Below are 20,429 nucleotides of genomic sequence, written 5' to 3'. Positions count from 1 at the left end.
GTGATGGAGAGTAATGCAGTAAAAGTACTTCCATTGAACTACCAGAAACAATTACTTTTTTAGTAACATTTACTTGCAATTGTTATAATTTTAAAGATAGTAATATTGGAAATAGCATCTTTAGTTATATTTTTTACAAGGTCGTATTTTTAAAATATCCAAGGCTGGAGGAAAACAGGTAGAGAAGAAGGTTTTTCACGACTGCAGCCAAGCTGCTACCTCAGTGAAAAACTAAAAAGAAAACCCATAACCAAATGAAAATAATAAAGTGACTGAATGAACTATAATGGAGTTGCTTTTCCAGTTAAATAGCTGGGCAGCTCACTGTGCCCAGAGTTGTGTTTAAGGGGAGGGGCTTGAGGGGTAAAAGCGGAATCTTAGGCAACAATCCCGAGCCGGAGATTAGCAACCAGTATATAAGGGCCATGCCTATACCACTAATGTAATTAGCACTTAATCAAATATTAAAAACATATATTCTCTGAGGAAAGTATTCTAGTGTAAATGTTTAATAATGTAAATGTGTGTAAAATAAAGTACTCTAATATACAGGGTGTGTCCTGAAAGTAGTAGGACTGATTTTTTCCCACACACGCGGACGGTCGGGCACGAGTTTTCTGGGTTGCAGGTGGTGGAAGGGACTCTAATAAAGCGCTGCAAATGCGCGGCAGTCGGCTCTGAGCTCTTGCAGAGTGTGAATCGTATTTCTTCCAGACCTCTGTCAAGTGACCTCGTCACGGTGCGTCATGGAACGTTTAGTGGAGCAGCATTACGCAGTGAAATTCTGCGTTAAACTCAAGAAATGCGGCAAGGAGACCCATGAACTCATCAAGGCAGCTTACGGGGATAGTGCCATGAGCAGATCAACCGCTCAATGTTTGAATACGACCCAGAAAGGAAGCGGCAAAGTGCAGAATGGCACACAGCGACATCGCCGAAACCCAAAAAAGCTCGCATGTCCAAATCGAAGCAAAAATCTATGCTCATGTGCTTCTTCGATTCGAAAGGTGTCATCCACAGTGATTTTGTGCCACCAGGGCAAACCGCTAATGCAGCTTTTTACGTGCAAGTACTGGAAAGACTGCGAAAATGCATCTTCCGCGTCTGACCAGCCATCGCCGCTTCGTGGATCCTTCATCATGACAATACGCCGGCCCACACCGTGTTCATTGTCGTTGACTACCTGGCGAAACACGGCGTGGCAACCCACCCTACAGCCCGGATATCGCCCCCCCGGACTTCTTTCTCTTGCCCAAGCTCAAGACCCCCTGAAAGAGCATCACCACGGGTCGGTGGAAGTTCTCCAAAAGGCCGTGATGCGTGCTCTAAAGGACATCCCGGAGTCAGCCTTCCAGGAAGCGTATGCTGCGTGGAAAACTCGCTGGCAGCGTTGTGTAGATGCCCAAGGGGGCTACTTTGAAGATTTTTGAAGCGATGTACCTATATGAGACATACATTTTTTGTTCTCGACTCAGTCCTACTACTTTCAGGACACACCCTGTATGATAGTAATTTACCAGAATTTCAACCTTGTTTGTCTTTCTAAAATAGCAATTCTACAATATACTGCAGTATTTTTATATTAAATGTGACAAAATTATATGCATGAGCTAGCTCTGAGCCCTGACTGTGGTGAAGCAAAACTCCTCACAACAAAGGCCCCAAAATCCTTCGAATAAATAAATCTATCGGTTCCTTTTACAATACTTTCTATCACTGTTTGCATGACTGAATGAGTATTACCTGTTTTGAAAATTTGTGTGGCTGATGAGGCTCCAACGATGCATGGAAGTCCATATTCTCTAGCAACAACTGCTCCTTAAATATTTAATAAATAAGTTACAATTTGAAACAATACAAAAAATTACATTCTGCTTTAAATCTATGGTTTAATCCATGAATACCATGAAGCTGAATTTGAGAGGCAGCAAAAGTCACCTCCACATGCACAGTGCCCAATAAAATATCCTGCATAAGGGTTACGCCTGACTCTAATATTTTCAATTTATCTCATTGATCTATAATTTTTAAGTTTTATTCTAATGCACAAAATCCCTTTACTCACCATGGGAAATGAGGCCACCCATTTCAGTAACAATCCCAGACAAAAATGGGAAGTAAGGTGTCCATCCAATATCTGTGCTCTTAGTAATCAATATATCTTCTGGCTGTATATTGTTAGCTTCATCCAAGGAGCCAATCACACATGCCCGGCCTGTTACTACTCCAATACTAGCCGAGACACCACTAACTTTGATATCACCAGGAGCAACTAATTTCTGAAAATAAAAAAGTAGGTAATTACAATTTTTGTAGATAATTTGTCTATATCCTTTATTGTACAGCATACAGACATAATAAACCCGTGAATGATGAAAAATACTGGTCATATTCCAGCTTTCAATAAATCTAAAGCCATAAAATGATGAGAGCCCACATTTCTCCTAAATTCTTATATAAAAAGCAACATGGTGAGCCAATGACCACCATCCGGCTCCCAATATGTACCTATGTATTTCTAAAACCGTTACTCACAGTAAATATAAATACATAGTATGAATCCAAGGGTATAGTCACCAGTATTACTTCATTCATCCTAGTTTCCCCTTTAAAAGATGCTGAAGTGTGCTGGGTTTCCTCTATGAGTTTCAATGAGATCTGTTCTGACTAATCATATCTATAAAAAAATTTTATGGGTTTCAAGAGTGCTTAAGAGTGGAAATTCCCTCTATAAATTTAGTCTCAATTATGAATGATAAAGTAGCACACTTATTGAGGCTGTGCGAGTTCACTATCTCTGATGTAGAAGTTATAGCATACTCTATTTCTTATATTGGGGTTTTAGATAAGTCTACATTTATACTAGATTTTTTGGGTTTTCAACTCTATAGTTGTACCCAGTGGCGGCTGGTGGTAATTTATCTAGGGTGTGCATTAGAGCAGATATAGGATGATTTAATTATATTAGGTTAATCCTAATCCATGAGCGTCATATTTCGTCGTAATAGAATACATAGCAAGCAAAACATATCACTGGTACACTCTACCCTTAAAATTTCATGAACAGAAATAATATTAGCATGTATGAAAATAATTATTCTCAACACACCTTTACAAGTGACGGTAGTTGAAATTCATTCTCTTTTCCTTACACCCTATGAGGAAGTAGTGTAGAAAACAGCTATACAGATGGCTCTGTAGACGGACTAGGATCCTGGGCGCAGGTATACACTATAGTGTAGATGGCGGCTACACCACTACACTACCTGCTAGTCAGTCACCAAAAACATGCGCGTGCGCATTCGCATGGTTTTGAGTCTGCTCCCATCGCCCCTTTGAACAGCACATACCCCCCTGCTTACCTCGTCCCGCCAGAGCTCCCTCAAGCGATCGCACAGACCGAAAATGCGCCCGGCATGATGCCACGGGATCGCACACTTGTAGAGCGGTGAATTCGAAAAGGAGATAGCTGTAGCGTTCGGAGGCTCATGTTTCTTGCATATGCAGACAGTACTTTTATCCTTCGCATTGCAAAGGAATAGTTTTCTTTTATAATTTATTCATCTTTGGGTGTGCACTTGCTAACATGTGTATACGCACGCGCCGCCACTGGTTGTACCCCTTAGAGATTGCTTGTAAGTGGCAAGGCACTCACTGTAGATATCCCACTGTAATTTCACCCTGAAGCTGTTCTGTAGATATTTTGTGAAGGAGGAGTTTCCAGCAATTTCCCTCAGAACTATTCCCTAGCTTTTCTACTCAGTTCACCGGCATTTATACCCTCTTGGAAACCATTTTGTAGTATTCTGGGGATGGCTTTTTAACCATACATTCCATCTTGAATCAGTTTAAGGGCATTATCTCACACAAATCCAACTAAACTCAAATTGAGCTCACCCACTATCCCACCTCCTCATGTATACCAATAAATAGCTACATAATAAAATATGCATCACATTATAAAGAAAAGGGCAAAAATGTAATTATTTATGATTCCCAATTGAGCTAGGTATAAATGAAACTGTAATATGCATTATTCATTTCAGTTCAACAGTAATTACATAACAGGCAAAATATAATTAGAAACCAATAATTAATATGAGCTGGCAACCAATAATTATTTATTAATTACAGAGTTAATATTTACTTGCAAACAGCAATTTGTTACTAATCTTCATGACTGTTAAGACGGTATTTATGTCCACTCTTCATACTGGAAAGATGATATTAGCAAAATTTTCTCCTTGATATACTTATATTACGAATAATAGCACTAACCTCAGCATCATTAGCAACAGCTACACCAAAGAAGGTTTCAGGAAGTTGAATTTTATCCCATTTTGACCGCAATTTTCTTCGTCTCCAAGCTCTGAAATAGAACCAGAGTAATGCATGTAATTTTCATTTTCAAATTAACCGAATAGCACTGAGTAGTTGTCTTGTTAACATTATTAAATGCTAAAAAGAAAGTCTTTCATTTTTGAGAAAATTCCTAAAAAGTCACCCATATACATTTTTTTTCACCCCATTCAAAAGTCAAAGGTACTATTTGCTGTTATTTTTTTATGCAATCAAGATGATTACTTTTTTAACATTGACACCCATGACATCATCTATATATTTTTGCCAGCCTCAGTGGTGGCAGGGTAAAGCCCTTGCCTGCCAAACAAGAGGTCGCGGGTTCAAGTCCCGCCTGGGTAAGTTTCCCCTATCCTATCCAGGGCATGGCTGTTCATTGCGTGCAATTGTTGAATTTGTTGAATACCCCAGTATAAAGTGGCCAATGAGAGCTGTATTTGGTGATTTGGGAAAAAAATAAAATATCTTGTACTTGACAACAAACAAAGAGCTTTTACCTGTTATTTCAAACAAATCAACTGAAGCTTTGAGTTTTTGTTTTTGGTTTTGTACATAAACCCATAAAAATCCACCGCCTAATTAATTAATAACTACAATTTATTGGCTCAGACATAGCAAAAACAGAACAGAAGCTTGTGGGTGTATTTGTGTCCAGTCAGTCAATCACTTTTTTCCGTACTGCATATGGCTTTCAAGCCTGCTATGGAAGACTATGCTGTAGCAAACAGAAATTTTTTTAGTTTGTGCTCTGACTATGAGTGAAGTTAGTAAGATAGCAATCACAAACACATGTAAAATGTGTTGCTAATTCATTGCCACACACAGAGGTTGCATTGTGCAGGGAATTACGAGATTTATACCTTCAGACCCACCAAAAAAACTTTTCAATGCAAGGAGGTCTAGGAAAAGGATTCAGCTCCCTACCCTGTATGCATGGAAATCACACACCTGGGCTTAGTCTGAGTTGAGCTCTGCCCTCAACTATGTATACAAGACTATGCATTGAAAAACTGAGTAAGTTTACTCGCTGAGTAATTGAAGTTAAAATTATTGTTCTCATAGCCAAGTTCATTTCATTGGAGGAAAAGTACAAGCAGATGGACTTACACAAGATATTTCTTGATACACAAGATATACCTAATATCCAGAGGAAAAGAACTAACCCTAAGAAGCTCTTGAGCATAGCTCAGGCAATGATGGACTTCTAATAAATAAGTTTCCACTCACAGCTAGGAATACAAGCATAGAAGTAAGCAATCAGAACTAACATATAGACCTCATTCCTTTGTAGCGGTGAGGCATGGATGATGACAGAATCATTGAGAAGTCTAACATGTATGCATTCAAAACTAAGTGCTACTGAAGAAAGTGATAATGAAATTAGTAAACCACGTGAATGAAGAGGCAGAGCTTAGAAGAGATGTGGAAAAGTCTCTGATAAGCCTAAGGAGAATTACTGTGTAGGAATATGTATATATGTAATTCTTTCTTTTTAAAAATGTTTCTAACGTTCGCGTATCCTCTCTGTGTATAATTGTTATCTGACTAAAGGAAGTATGGGGCCTAATACGAATGGCTCACCGCATGCGGTGAGACTCCGCCTGCAGTGTCATACCACCCGGAAGCACGTTCACCGCCCCCGAGCGATTACGAGTGGCCACCGGTTGGTGTCACACCACGGCTTGGGGATCGGTGTGATAGGCTACGCCATTTTCGGGTTGAAGGAGCTCAGAATTTTTCATACAAATGTCACTTCCGCCGCATCGCTCCTCTCTGACCCCCAGAGAAGTTCTCTCTGCCTGGCAGTGACTCTCCGACTGTCCCATTCGTAATCGCAAGGGACGGTGTGACACCGTGTACCAAACGAAAACTCCGCCCGGCGGTGGTGCACCACCCTTTCGTTTGTAATAGGCCCCTATGACTTCTTATTTCTCAAAATCTTGGTACCTTTGTAAAATAACACACTGTTATCAGCCATACCTTGAGACATGATGGTTGAATACCGACCAACATTGATGAAAACATGGATGAAAGGAACAGCTTAATTAGGCCCTTTCAAGAAAAAAATTACTTAGGACCGGTGGTCAAAGCACATGATGAAAAAGTATATAGGTTTCTGAATTATTTCAACCATTATTCCAAAAATATAACTAGGAAAACTGAGAGTTGAAATACAAATTCTTTACAGAAAACTGATATCCAATACTTGAGAAAGCCAATAAAAGTGAATCTAATGCTAAGTTGGCAAACTTACTTGACAATAAGAGCTGTTTTTAAGGCATCGTCATCACCAAGAAGAGAGCTCAGCTCATAGTGAGTAAAGTAAAACACAAGCTCTTCATCAGGAATAAGACCTTCCATCCGAGCTAAAAAGCCTAAATGCCTATAGGCCATTCTAAATGCATGGATAGTTCTCACTAAAGCACACTTTGTCTCTTCTCTGCGGGCAACAGACCTGCGGCACCACGGCACGACTCTTTTTATTAATAATCTGAAAATCAACAAAAAATTTAGATAAAAGCAATTTTATTTGTTTTTTCAAACTAATATACACTCCACAGAGGCATTAAATGATTCTCCTTTGCAGTCAATGAGAAGGCATAATGGCATATTATACCATCCTAGAGAAACCAATATGATGGGTTTGAAAGAATAATGTTTATTTTTTAAATTGATGGCATTACATATTTTTCTTTGAAATGAAATATCAAAAAATCATTATGGAAATTGCATCAATAATGGCTGAACGTTGTACTTGAAATATTTCCCCGTAGACATATAGAGCGATGAAATATATAGAGCAATCGTGCCACTGGACTGAAGATGGTTTGGTTATGTAAACATGAGATTTCACAAAAGAAAAAGGAGAAAAATTATTGAAAAAACATAATTTATCCCTCAGTTAATAATATATTCCACTATCAGATAAGGAAAGGGGCTGGTCTGTACCACAATAAGATGCAATTTTACATATTTTTGCAGTGGTAGCTAAAAATTCACTTTTCAAAATTGGTTTAAGTCGTGTAATTTTTTTATATTCTTAAAATGAGGACTTATTACAGTGCAAACAATATTTCTCCTTCAAACAATATTAACATTATCCTGAAGTCAAATAAAAAGGTGGGCCAAGTGATATACTTACTTAGATATAGTTTTCAATGGAGTTTGGAGCTTTTTTATTGTACTCCCAATTCCTTCTATTGCAGCCTTATGTCTCTCCTGACCAATCCCAGCAGCCCTTACCATTGTTTGCAGAGTATTCATTAAGCAATCAGGCTTCATACCCCAAGTGAGTGAACCCAAATCAAACTGCAATCACAAGAAATGCCATATTACACTATCTATGCTGCTCTTTGAGCTGATTCATAGCAAATACATAAATATGTGTATAGAAAATGGATTACTTCTCTAAGACATCTATGGCCATGCTTGTCAAGAAATTCCTTAAATGATGATGCTGCCTCTCCAGGATATTTAGCAAACCAATCAGCAGCTTCAGAAGAGGAAGAGGAGCAAAATTCATCAGCACCGTCTGACTTAGAGATTTTTGATGCCAACTGCTAAAAATTAAAAGGTTAAGAACTTGAAGATTTGGTTACTACCCAGAGAAAAAGACATATTTGATGTGTTTCTTCAAGAACATACTTGCAAATCCTGAGGAATTTCAGCAGAAATTACGTTTGAACATGATGATAATAAGAGGGATATATCAGCAAAGTGATGATCCTTCAATTCTAGAAGAAAATGGAACCAGTGAGGGAATCACCATTTTTCCAACTAACACAGATATCAGAAAATTAACAGTCAAGCATATCTAAATAATATGCATTTTGTTTAAACACAGCTTCTCCTATTCCAAACATACCTTTATTTTTTCCAATGAGAAGACTCACCAATATTACTTGTGAAAACACACCAATTACTGAAGCATTGTTGTGATCTAAAGCAGCCTGGAAAAATAAATCAAAGCAGGATCTTCAATTACAATGATTATCAAAAGACATTATCTTAGACATCCAAATAATAAAGGTGCCCATTGCTCAGCAAACCATTTTTCCAGTTATTTAAAAAATATTAAATTCCTGAATACGCTCATGTTTGTGCTTACAAATTGATTAAAATCAATGGTGGCAATATTAATTAGCATTCCATTTTTCCATAAAATTTTCCCAGAAGAGCTGCATAACATAAAGTGTGTTCCTCAATAGGATGGATTTGACACAGAAGAAGTCATAGAACTTGGATAGTTCAAATAAAAGACAAGCAATTAACATAATGACGGTTATCAGTGGGAAAGCTAAATGAATCTATAAGGGAATATTCTAGCTCCTTGCCCATCATGGGTATCGGATTGGTGTGGTGGCTAGAGTGTTGGCTTCCCACCCGGCGGGCTTGGGTTCAAATCCCGGCAGTGGCAGAGAATTTTCAGAGACTGCCCGATCCCTGCTTGAATGTTGTGTGGAGGACATTTCAAGCGCAACACTCCGTCCGTCGGATGGGACGTTAAGCCGTGGTCCCGTTGGCGCCTTTCGTTAAGAGTAGGCTAACGCCGACGCCGGGTTTCTCTCCACCCTTCCTTCCACACCCTTCCCTCATGGCGCAAATGACCTCAGCTGTCGGTCGCCTCCTCCAAATACCTACCTACCTTGCCCATCATTACTAATCCATATAGGCAGTATGTATTTGATGAGGACATGATTAAAATAATATCCCTACAGTATGATGATATGCTATTAATTCTTTAATCGTGTTCACAATCAGCCTTTGTTTTATTAGTCATTACATAAGCCATTATTTCCCCCCCCCCCCCCTCTGGATCATTCAGAGAGACTCAGAAGCATTCTGGAGACTACTTTTCTAAGTGCACAATAAACATGTTGAGTCGCATATAACCCCATAGTGGCAGGGGCGGATCCAGGATTTTTTTCTGGGAGGGGCACAAGCAAGGCCGTATCCAGGATTTTGTTCTGGGTGGGGCACAACGATACCTCGTAATACAAAATGAACGCAATCATAATGGGACCTTATTAAAAATCTTGCATATTTTTGAGGGTCTGGGGGGGGCACGTGCCCCCGTGCCCCCCCCCTGGATCCGCCTAAGGGCAGTGGGGTTCGGGCATACGTCATCTGGTCATAGGAGAGTCTACTGGTTGCCAAATGCCCAAGCTTTCCTAACTCCTCAACCCAATGCATATGTGTGGATGGGTGAAATGACCCTATTTGCCGAGCTTCTTCAGAAACATAAATGGGATGATATAGCTTTTATGAGAAAAAATTTTACATAAATAATTAGGATATTTTGTCTTTCTAATTAGCCTCAAGTTTCGCCACTGATTACCATATCTGTGAAAAAGGTTGGACCAGCTCACTGATGCAAAGTCTAAAATTAAACATCTCATTAAAGCCAAAGTATATAATCCCACATGGTACGGCCAAGGCTGCATTGAATAATCCTCTGAAAGTAAGTACAATGATATTTAACAGTAAAACCAAACTAAAATATAGACATTAACAGAAAAGTTAATACATAACACAAGTTAAAGTGTGATAATTACCACACAAAAAACAAATTCAGCAAACAGGGGTGAAATGTAGAATGAAAATAGAAGATCGTAAATTATTTTTATACATTGTGGTGAGCTACTACAATTAAAGTAAGTTTTGTATTAAAAAATTATTTTTTTTATTTCAAAACAAAGATTTTATGTAAAATTTGTGACCCATTCAAACTGGACTTCTCCAATCAGTTTAAAACGGTAAATTACCAGCCTCAAATTCAATTTTGCAATGACCTTATGGTTCCATCTCATTCTTTTCTTCTACATTTTGACTTAACACCAGGTTCCATGTGAATTCAATATGCCGCACAACCCGAACCTCTCCCTTTTTGGCACATTCAATTACCCTTGTAATCAATAAAAAATTTCAAGATTATGAAAAATAAATGTTTCAAAGGAATAATAAGGGTATTCTGTCTCTCCGGTTACCCTTATACTTTGCTGCTGAGGAAAGGTTAGAGAGATTTTCAGAGGCTTAAGCCTCTGAAATATAATTATAACAACCAATAAAAAAATTCATGACACCAATTTTGCAATTATTGAATTGTTTATATTTGAAGGTACATTACCCAAATACAAGTAACCATAACTCTATCTGCTTCATAAGTTGTAACATTAAAAAGTAATTTTTAAGAATGGAATGACTGGAACTTTAAATTGATATGACAAATGACCAGTTTGTATTAATCATCAAATTAAAGGTCATTCACTTAAAAATTTGTCTTTTAGTACCTCAAAACTCTCCCTGCTCAATAAAAAACATATTTTATTCCTTCAGTGTACTGCCACCTATATCCTCTGAAAATATCAGAGGGCAAATATATTAACACAAATGGAGGAAATTACTGAATGTGATTATGAGACAATGAATTTTCTTACACCTTAAGCTTAAAGTTTTTATTAATCAACTGTGTGTTAGTACTTCCAATTCATACCAACAACATAACAAAAATACCAAGGGTATTTCTCTACTTACATCTAGTATCATGTACAAATTTGCTGAAATTTCCTCATATAGATCCCTTGCTGATTTGAATTTCTTCGGTTTGAGGTCAATTTTTTGTGATCTCAAGGTTGCTCTTTTGGTAGTAGACTCTGCTCTAAATGAACGCTGAAATTTACATTTTCAAAACTCTAAAATACAAATTATTTACAGCAATGTTGAATTCAATGAACTATGAATAATTTTATCATTTACTAATTCTCAGTCAAATCATACATACCAATATAAGCCTTAATAGCAAACTGAATCTCTCCAGATTGCTTATCATTCCATGCCTCTCAATTCCCAAACGAAGAAGTTCTGGATGAACACATGGGCTTCCGAAGACAGCCATATGCACTACCTGGCTACCTAGAGACACTTTTGGCTCATTGGTTCTAAAGAAGGTCTGGAAAAAAATGAGACAACTGTATTCAACCACGCAAAATATTCTACAATAAAATCAATATTTACATAATTATCCATAATTTATACTTTCAATGTAAAGCAAAAAATATTTTTGTTGAAAAGGGAGGAATTTATGAAACAGTCATCATTCAACACAAAAAAGTTGACGCTCCCCTTTAGTTATCAAAGGGAGATCAATTGTTTGAGTGAGAAAGCACAAACATTAAATATTAACAAGAAATATTTACTGGAATTTTTAGTTCAAATTTATTTTTGACAAAATGTTCGCTATAATAATCCATTCTTGCTTATATGAATGAGTGCATTATATTGAGTGTTGTTGCCATTGTTTCATTGCCTGAAAGTAATTATTGCTTGGCTAATTATTATTCACTCAGTATTCTTAATGTCCAGGAAGTATGAGATGTGATGGTGGTTCCTGCAATATAAGCAGAGCAACCAGCATTTTAAATTCTTCTTGGTAATTTGATTCAAGAGTATTTCGTTAATAATAATACTGAGCCATTGTAATATTTTTTCGTAACAGAGGAGCAAGCTATAATTCAAGCAAGAGTGCAATTACCAACGAGAAAGTTTATCCTGTGAAATCCACATATTGATGTATTCAGTATGCGCCTTATAAATACGAATACTTAGGCAACAAAATATGGTACAGATCCAGTGAAGTAGAGTACTGTAGATATAAATGATGCCTAAAGATCATTGGGCCATAAAAAAATATATACTTCAAATGATGCGCCAGATGCTTATTCAACATATAACATTTATCATTTTTAACTCTCTAATTCTACCCTCCACCACTACCCTTTCACATCCTGTCACTGAAAACATACACATATATGTACTAAAATCATTTGCATTAACTCTATAGAAACACTTATGGCAACCTCCATCATGCCCTACATAATCACTAATACAGTATATTGAACAAAGAACATGACTTACATTAATAACATTCATCGCCAATTGATGATGAGTAATAACTGCATTTCTCAAAAAATGAGGTACGGACAGCTTCATTTGATTAGGACTCTGATGGATCATCACATCCAATGCTTTTGCCATTACGGAACTAGTCAAAGGAGTCATTGCTCCAGGTAAAACCTCACTGTAAAAAAGCAATAATAAATACAATTAGCTCTTTAACCAAAAATTAACATTTTCCAAAATTTGTGGAAAGCTTATTAGGAAAAGAAAGTCCAATTTCTTGTTTTGAACAAAAACCATGCCATTTAAAATTTGTTATCCTTATTCACCAGAAAAAAAATTGATACAATGAGGGAAAAAATCCCACAAAAATTCCATTTCCCAAACCAACACTATGGGCCGTATTCTTAGTCAACCCTACATATGCATCCCTACATAACAAAAGGCCCCTACATGCATTTCTAAGTCGACCCTACATAAGTGGTGGGGGGTGTTTCTGTCATCAAGTTCTTTGAGATGACGTAGATGATGGCGGAGCGCCGATATTCCACTCTGGTGGCGTAATGGGAACTAACTATGAAACTAAGAGAAGACGTCCAATCAGGCGTATTGTTAGGGCAAGCGGGCGACGTAACTGCGATATATTGTATAGAAAACCTCTTTTGTTTTGAATTTTCCAGAGCCCCAATAGCCCAACGGCCAACCGAACATAGAGGCGCTGGTGTAGCCTGTGTTTCTGAGCAGTCTGCTGGGCAGTAATGAACTGGGGGCTGCCATATTGAATCCCTCCCTAAACAAAGGTGGTATTGAGGCTTATTGATAGTTATTAGTGTTAACTGCAGACTTTTGTACTGCTTCAGTGTTTCTTCGGATGTTGGAATGTGCTCGATGAAGGATATGAGTCTCAATGATCTTGGTTATTGCTAAATTGCATGGGTATGAAAATCATTTGGTGGTAAAAATGTGAATAATTCTTTGTTTCCTTTATTATTCCATTTTGATTTCAACCTGTGATTAACTAACCTTTTCTCATGTTTTCAAGATTTCATGGTGTCTTGTATTCCTTATATTGCAGTATGTTTTTCATTGTATTTGCGGTTTTTTTAGTGTTAAAACTACACACTGAATCACTACTTCTGTGCTTTGGTTTGTTTAATGCTAATCATTTTGTTGGTTATATGTATTTAATTTGCTATTTCAACTCTGTCCTTTCAACAGTTAAATTGTCATCAATTGAGCATAATTCACCAAGTATTTCTACGATGTTTACATTTCTTAAAACTTTCTCTTTCATTTTGCAGTAAGAACTTAATTTCTATGACAATGGTATAAATATTTATCACTTTTCTCTTTGCCTACTTTTGGAATACTTTCTTTCGCATAAGTGATGGACATTAACTTCTAAGAACCTTTCATTTTAAGACTCCGCTGCCAAGATATGTTATCTTAATGGGTACTCATCATGAACTACTTCCTACGAAATAATGTCCTTCTCCTTTCATAATTAAATAATTATCTTTCATGAAATGATATCCAAACTTGCATGCTTATTTCTGGTGAAGTGCTTTTATGGTCTATAGTTTCAGGATTAGCATCATTTTCCCTGTCCCAGAGCTGTTGCAAGATACATCTACCTCAAGAAAAATTGGTCCACCCTCTTTGTCTTAATGCGTGGAGTGTTTACTTAAGTAATGGAATCTGTCTCCTATTATGCAAAGGTTGCTCATCTCTCATTGCAATTTACTGTTGTCACTGATATTTGTTGCTTGTGCATCTCATGTGCTTGTAGAATTGTTAACTTCCACAGATTTCATATCTAGTATGTCATATTTAAATTGTTATTGTTGTATTTCTTTTCCAGTTATTGTATCAATAAATACCAATGTCCACTGAAGTAAGTTTCCGAGATCATTATTCTTAACAACCACCAGATCGCCAGTTGATTTGGTACATTAATCTTGTATTATGGTTACTGTTTTAGTAACCTGGGGAAGTTATTCAGGAAGATTTTCCTACATTCATTGCTTTTAAGTTTCTCACAATTGCAGTAGCATTATTAAGCCTGAATAGCACGCCCTATCGTGACACGTAAAAAAGTTTGAAACACGCTCCGAGATGTGCGTTCAAACTTCGCTGCAGCCTTGGGTCACATAGATGGCACTGATGTATCAAAACTTATACGCATTATCCTTATGGGTATGTCACCCCCTTGTTTAGGGCAACGGCTCAAGGTAAATAAACAATCGGTGTCGTCCACCAGGTCATGTCGGTACCTTAATTATCGCTACAAATACTCTCATATCGAGCCATAAGTAGAAACTTATTGTCTATAAATTACTTCAAAAGCGGTCTGTACAAGATAGTAATAAGTACGGAGCAAATAAAATCATTGACGTGGGAACTTATGTTGCATCATCAAGGTTTGTCATTTGCTTGCACCTTCCGTAGTTAAGTTTATTATGTGGCAAATAGTGGCATGAAAATATGTTTTCTATGGTTATACGTAAGCGAAGTATTGGTTTCCCAAAAGTATGCCAAGAGTCAAACGTGAAAAATATTATTATATATTCTTAGAAACAAGGTGCATGTATACCACTATATTCTTGTTGTTAGTTCAGTCAATTTTATAATTTATTTAACTTGGTGGCTATAAAGTGATAGTATTATTACCTTTACGCTGTGTTACTGTACATTTTTAAATGATTTGTGTGAGCTTGTCTCCCTTAATATCCATTGTAACGTAGTTTCTTCAATAGAAGTGATCAGCAGACGATATTTGGCCACCGTGCTTTTGTAGGGTGTAGGGCTGGTTCGGGTACCCTACATCAAGTAGGGCCCGTTTAGTTCCAAAAACGGCCATATATAGGGCTTGATGTGGTGTATGTAGGGCGAGATCTGTTTAAGTAGGGGCTGATGACGTGTCCAGGGTCGGTTGGCCCTAAAGGGTCGACTAAGAATATGGCCCTAACATTGTTCAGCCTCATAATCGGTGAAGGACAATCTTATCAGTAGTAAAAATATTTGATGATATAAACATATATATATTATAATTAAATGGAACAAACTATGATGTATTTTAAGTGAAAATAATGCTTTCAAGTTTATTTTTATCTCCAGTGTCCGTTGAATTCCTTTAAAAACTAATAGAAATTTGTTTTACAATTGCTTAGACTTCATAAAAAAATACACATTTTCCATTAATTTTGAATGATATGCTGCGTCTGAATAAAGATACATTTTTTTCCTAACTTAGCATGCATTTAACCATACATATATGCAATACCACAAAAGTATAGGGTGACAGAAAAATAAGGGAGCAAGACTATTTTGAAATAACCATGATTAGCCCTTTTTTGGAAAATTAGAATGTATACATGATTATTTAAATCTGATTTGAATACTTCTCTTTATTTTAAAAAAGTTCACTTATCTCAACTTTCCGCATTAACGCAACTTGGAATTAAAAATTTGAATGTATTTGAACCTGCCAAGCCAGGACTACAAATTGCAATGATAATAGACTTTAGAATAATTTGAAATGTAGGTGTTATTGAAAGAGAAACTCACTTAGCAAGAATTGGCCAAGTAATGGCCTCACCCATTTCTGTGAATAATGCAGCCTAATGGGGCCTAAAAATGGTTGTCACCGGGAGACACATAAATTATATACTAACCCTGTATTGGCTCGAGTTGTAACTTCTGAGTCTGTGACTACAGATGAGTCTAATTCATGAAGAAGTTCAAATTCACTCCAGCTTTCCAAAGCAGTAATTGGCCTAGCTTGCAAGATAAAAATATGATCCTAAAAATAAAAAATAAAAATGGAGTTAAAAAAATTTATTATTTTTATCTTTCATTCTCCCACCAAAATGAAGTAAGTCATCGACCTTTTTACCTTCACAATAGCCCACTCAATATCCCTGGGAGAGCTAAATATGGCTTCAAGTTGAATACCAATCTTTCCTAAGCGTAGAGCCTGCTCATAGGAGATGGAAAGTTTCTGCTGAAGATCACTACTAACCATGTCTTCCTTTGTTCCAGAAGATGCTCCTGTTCCAAGTAAAATTATCAATGAGTATATGAGCATGGGTGAAATACATTTTGTAAAAACATTTGTGAAATAGGTATGAATGCATCAAGTCACCATCTACTGAAACTTGGATAGATTTCCTTCCTATTTTGCTTTCCAGCAAGCTCAGGCTGTCATCATAGTTCCTCTTTAATGTCACCATATCTGGTTCAGCCATGGCAGCAACAACACTCTGAATTTATTAAAAAATTTCAAATGAGCGTTGGAACATGTCACAGATTTCACATGTTTCCATTCCATTTTTACCTAGATGGTCCCCTAATTAGAACCAGGACCCCCAATTGATTTAAAATATTTATCTTTTTCTGTAAATTCAGTGGGAATTCATAAATGGAAGATATTCAAATTTTTAAAACTTCTTTAACAGCATTGATATTAAAATTCACAAGCGATAATAATGAATGTGTAAAAGGTTTTACATTTAAAATTTCCAACTTTTGAACTTCTATGATTTTTTAAATTTTACCTTGCAAATTTTAAAAGATCAGGGTTTTGCAAATGAGAAAGTTCAAAAATGTCAGGGGGTTTTCAAAAAAATAAAATAATTTATTGTAACATCACATAACATACTGTTCAAACAAACTCAATTGTGGTGGAGATTCTAGTTCAAAGTGCTACCAGGCTCTACCACATAGCTGAGGTCGCTATCCTAGATCCCTGTCAAGACACTCAGGGCAGGAAAGGCCTATCTCCAGAAAAGCACTACAGGCGACTTCCTTCCACGTAAGGCAACCTTCAAAATGTTTTGAGACTAACTCTGACTCTTGTGAGGCTGTATCTCTCAGCAATGAATAAATGTGGTCTGCCTTTACTTGAATTGCCCGATTTATTATTTTGAGCGAGGTTTAACTACTGAATAGAATGAAATGTATGTAGAATTTTGAAGGGACAACCAGAATATGGTTACTTTGAAGGTCAAATGTGTCATTGAAACAAGGAATATAAACTAACTTGAAAACAGTGAATATAATTACTTCAGAATTTTTCATACCATATTACCTAAAATCATTTGAGCAATAACAATATCAACTGTACAAAAAGTTGAGGAGGTAATATCACAGGTGAGTATCTGAGAAACAAAATATGTACATCTAACTTAGTAAATGGCTGCCTTTATTCCAGGATAGTTTTTTTAAGGATTGGCCCTTGTTTCTGATTAAATTTTTATGTTGGGCAACCATGCTTACAACATCACGCTTTGGAAGAAATTGAAGCTTCAAAGATTAAAGACTTGTTGCTAATATGGATAGTTTTTCTGCTGTCTTTCCTATATAACGATAGTTACTTTTGCACAAGCTCATAAGATAAAGAAGCAAGTAAAATTTCATAATGACTAATTTTTCCACTCTTTTTCACCTCAAATGGATATTGTAAGCTTGATGGAATATCTTGCACCCTGAATCTCGGTTCCCCAACTTACACGTTGACGACGGGTGTTGCATACCTCCCAGGATATGACCATGGTAATTGGGTCTTAACTTTATTTACTCTAATACATATATAATAATGGAGTCATACATTTTATTGCCTGGGATTGGATTTTTATGTAGTGTAGAAGTATCTTTAAAGTTGAAAATCCCCAGCATGGTCACGGATTTAGATTATTAGATCCATATAAACCACCAGCCTTGTGAGTTGCAATATCAATTGACAGAGAAATAAAACTTTTACAGGCTATCTACATGAAACTCCAGTTGAAAAGTGTATTTCAATTAAACATTTGTGCTTAGTAAAACAAAATATATTTAAAAACCTGCCAATAAAATAATAATTTTGAAATACCCTATGGGTCATCCCAACTCAATTCAATAAACAAAATTGACCTTAGCAGCCAAATCCAGAGTCCTACTACACTAGCCTAGGTTAGGTGGTTTACTTTAGCCTTCAAAAATGCTAGAGGAAATGAAAACCCTAATTGATCGTGAATGAGGACAGCTTGAATGCTGTAAGCTTAGATAAAAAAAACGGATGGATGTTTGTATAAACATACAGCATTCCCAAAAAGTCTTATTCATAAAACTTAAAGCCATTTACATTACACGATAAATGGCTTGAACACACCAATATAAAACCACTTTATCAGAATTGAAATAGGAAAGAAATATTATAAAAGAAGACAAAAACATATATGCCTTAAAAAAGAGCACTAGAGGCCCAAAAAAAAGAGTAACTATGGAATACTTAGACAGCAAAAAATGGAAAAAAGGAGGTGACTTAAAGGCACAGTCATGACTGAGGTCTAGCGGAGGGAGTTTATGGGATACACAGAAAGGAGACAGCAATGGCTTAGTGAGGGAAAACCACATAAATTGATGGGCCCTGCACTGCATATGCATAAAGGATAATACAGGTGATTAAGTAACGTCAACAACTGAATTCGAGATGGAAAATATAGCAGATAGAGTCTGCAAATTGCACAAATTCACAACCCTATAAACCACCCACCATTGAATGCAAACAATCATGCTTCCATTACGTTATAATTCATTCACCAAAGCTACTACATAAAACAAAATTTAAAATTATGCAGGAAGGGCACATCTACACAAAAATACCTACCTCACCAAGACCATAATTAGCTGTAATTACTATCTGAGATGGGTTTCCTGAGTATGGGTGATGTGTGAACAAAACACCAGCTGATTCGGATGGTACCATCTTTTGAACAACCACAGCAATTTGAGAACCACTAATGACATTTCCGTATTGCCTGAAACATTAAAGATGTCTTCCAAATACAAATTTTGGTCTAAATTTAGCATCCAACAAAAAATCAAATTACAACTAAATTATTTTCCTAAAAGTTATTTCACTTAGAATTATATGTTTGCAGGCTCTTTCAGTAATTTTTAACTTGCATCCAATTTCTCCAATCATAAAAACAAGAGCAAGTTTTACATTTAACTAAAAAACTAAAAATTTCCCTCAAATAGATAAACATAACATGCTTCATAGTGTCAACAAAAATAAAATCATAATGGTATTACAATAAAAAGTATTCCATTCCTTAATTAACAGACATGAAATGATGAATGTAGTCACTTACCTTCTATACAGTACTGACTGATATGTATATAGAGAGCTCCAGCAAGTTCTCACAGCATTTAGTGTGTTCTCAATACCACTACAACCTAAAACTGTGGAATTTTGGCCAGCAGCAGAAACAAGTTCAGAATCTTCCCCAACAGCAGAAGATCTGACAGCAAAACCAAAATCTTCCAGATCACCATCTACTTTCATTGACTTCAATCCTTTTTCCAGAGCATCAATAACACTGACACAGACTGGAGTGGATTTGATAGCAGAGACAACCCTTTAAAAAATTTCACCTTTGATAATCTTCAAAACAATAACACATGTGTACTGAAAATGATTCACAGTAAGTTAAGTAAAATGCAAAGTATATGTAATCAAAGCTGAAGTAAGTCAAGCTATGTAATTTATATTAGTACTTAAAAGATATTTTAATATGTTTATCATTCACTAAGCCTACCATTCTTCTATACTTTTAAAAAAAATTTTAGTTCAGCCACAGAATATGAATATGCATTATGACAATAATGCCATATCTTTCAATCGATTCACTTAGTAAAATTGTTCAAAAATGTACATATATAATCCAATACATATACCTATATTAACATATGATATCAAATCATTACTCAGAAAAATCACCTCTCACAACTTTTCTGGAGTTCTCTATCCCCTTCACCAGTAAGTGCAACATCAAGAGTTTTGGATATTGCCTCCCACAGCACATCATTAGATTTTATTTGCTCTTGAAATGCAAAAGTGGTGAGACAGAAACCATCAGGAATCTGAAACTGTATAAAAATACATTACAATACAAAATGTCAGTAGATGTTTCCCCACACTTATATAGAGCTCAACCTCCTACAAGAAACACATCCATGAAATCAACAAAACAAATAATTATGATATCCATACGTAAGGAATATGTAAAGCACTACAGTAGACCACTGCTTTAAAATGGGTTTGACTAGTGATTAATTTCGCATATGATCTGAGCAAATTTGGCGAGTGCTTTGTAAAATTTCAAGCTCTGGTCAATTTGTTTTCATTC

The 20,429-nt window shown here is 36.3% G+C and overlaps 1 protein-coding gene across 2 annotated transcripts in view; it reads right to left on the bottom strand.

Annotated features, from left to right (window-relative positions):
* Window positions 1–20,429, bottom strand: part of LOC124158085 (putative phosphoenolpyruvate synthase) — a 37,732-nt gene that overhangs the window by 225 nt on the left and 17,078 nt on the right. For both annotated transcript variants that reach the window (XM_046533275.1, XM_046533270.1), the window contains exons 12-28: window positions 20,021–20,169; window positions 19,392–19,658; window positions 18,905–19,055; window positions 16,400–16,517; window positions 16,151–16,305; window positions 15,930–16,057; window positions 12,274–12,436; window positions 11,141–11,308; window positions 10,894–11,028; window positions 8,225–8,309; window positions 8,005–8,093; window positions 7,764–7,919; window positions 7,502–7,668; window positions 6,614–6,850; window positions 4,279–4,369; window positions 2,066–2,279; window positions 1,744–1,818 (exon numbers count right to left, since the gene is read on the bottom strand). In XM_046533275.1, coding sequence (XP_046389231.1) covers window positions 1,744–1,818; window positions 2,066–2,279; window positions 4,279–4,369; window positions 6,614–6,850; window positions 7,502–7,668; window positions 7,764–7,919; window positions 8,005–8,093; window positions 8,225–8,309; window positions 10,894–11,028; window positions 11,141–11,308; window positions 12,274–12,436; window positions 15,930–16,057; window positions 16,151–16,305; window positions 16,400–16,517; window positions 18,905–19,055; window positions 19,392–19,658; window positions 20,021–20,169 — 2,548 coding nt within the window. The remainder of the gene's footprint in view (window positions 1–1,743; window positions 1,819–2,065; window positions 2,280–4,278; window positions 4,370–6,613; window positions 6,851–7,501; window positions 7,669–7,763; window positions 7,920–8,004; window positions 8,094–8,224; window positions 8,310–10,893; window positions 11,029–11,140; window positions 11,309–12,273; window positions 12,437–15,929; window positions 16,058–16,150; window positions 16,306–16,399; window positions 16,518–18,904; window positions 19,056–19,391; window positions 19,659–20,020; window positions 20,170–20,429) is intronic.

The sequence above is a fragment of the Ischnura elegans genome, chromosome 1, assembly GCF_921293095.1.
Source record: "Ischnura elegans chromosome 1, ioIscEleg1.1, whole genome shotgun sequence".
NCBI classification, from domain to species: Eukaryota; Metazoa; Arthropoda; class Insecta; order Odonata; family Coenagrionidae; genus Ischnura; species Ischnura elegans.
This window is presented reverse-complemented; position numbering and strand designations above follow the sequence as displayed.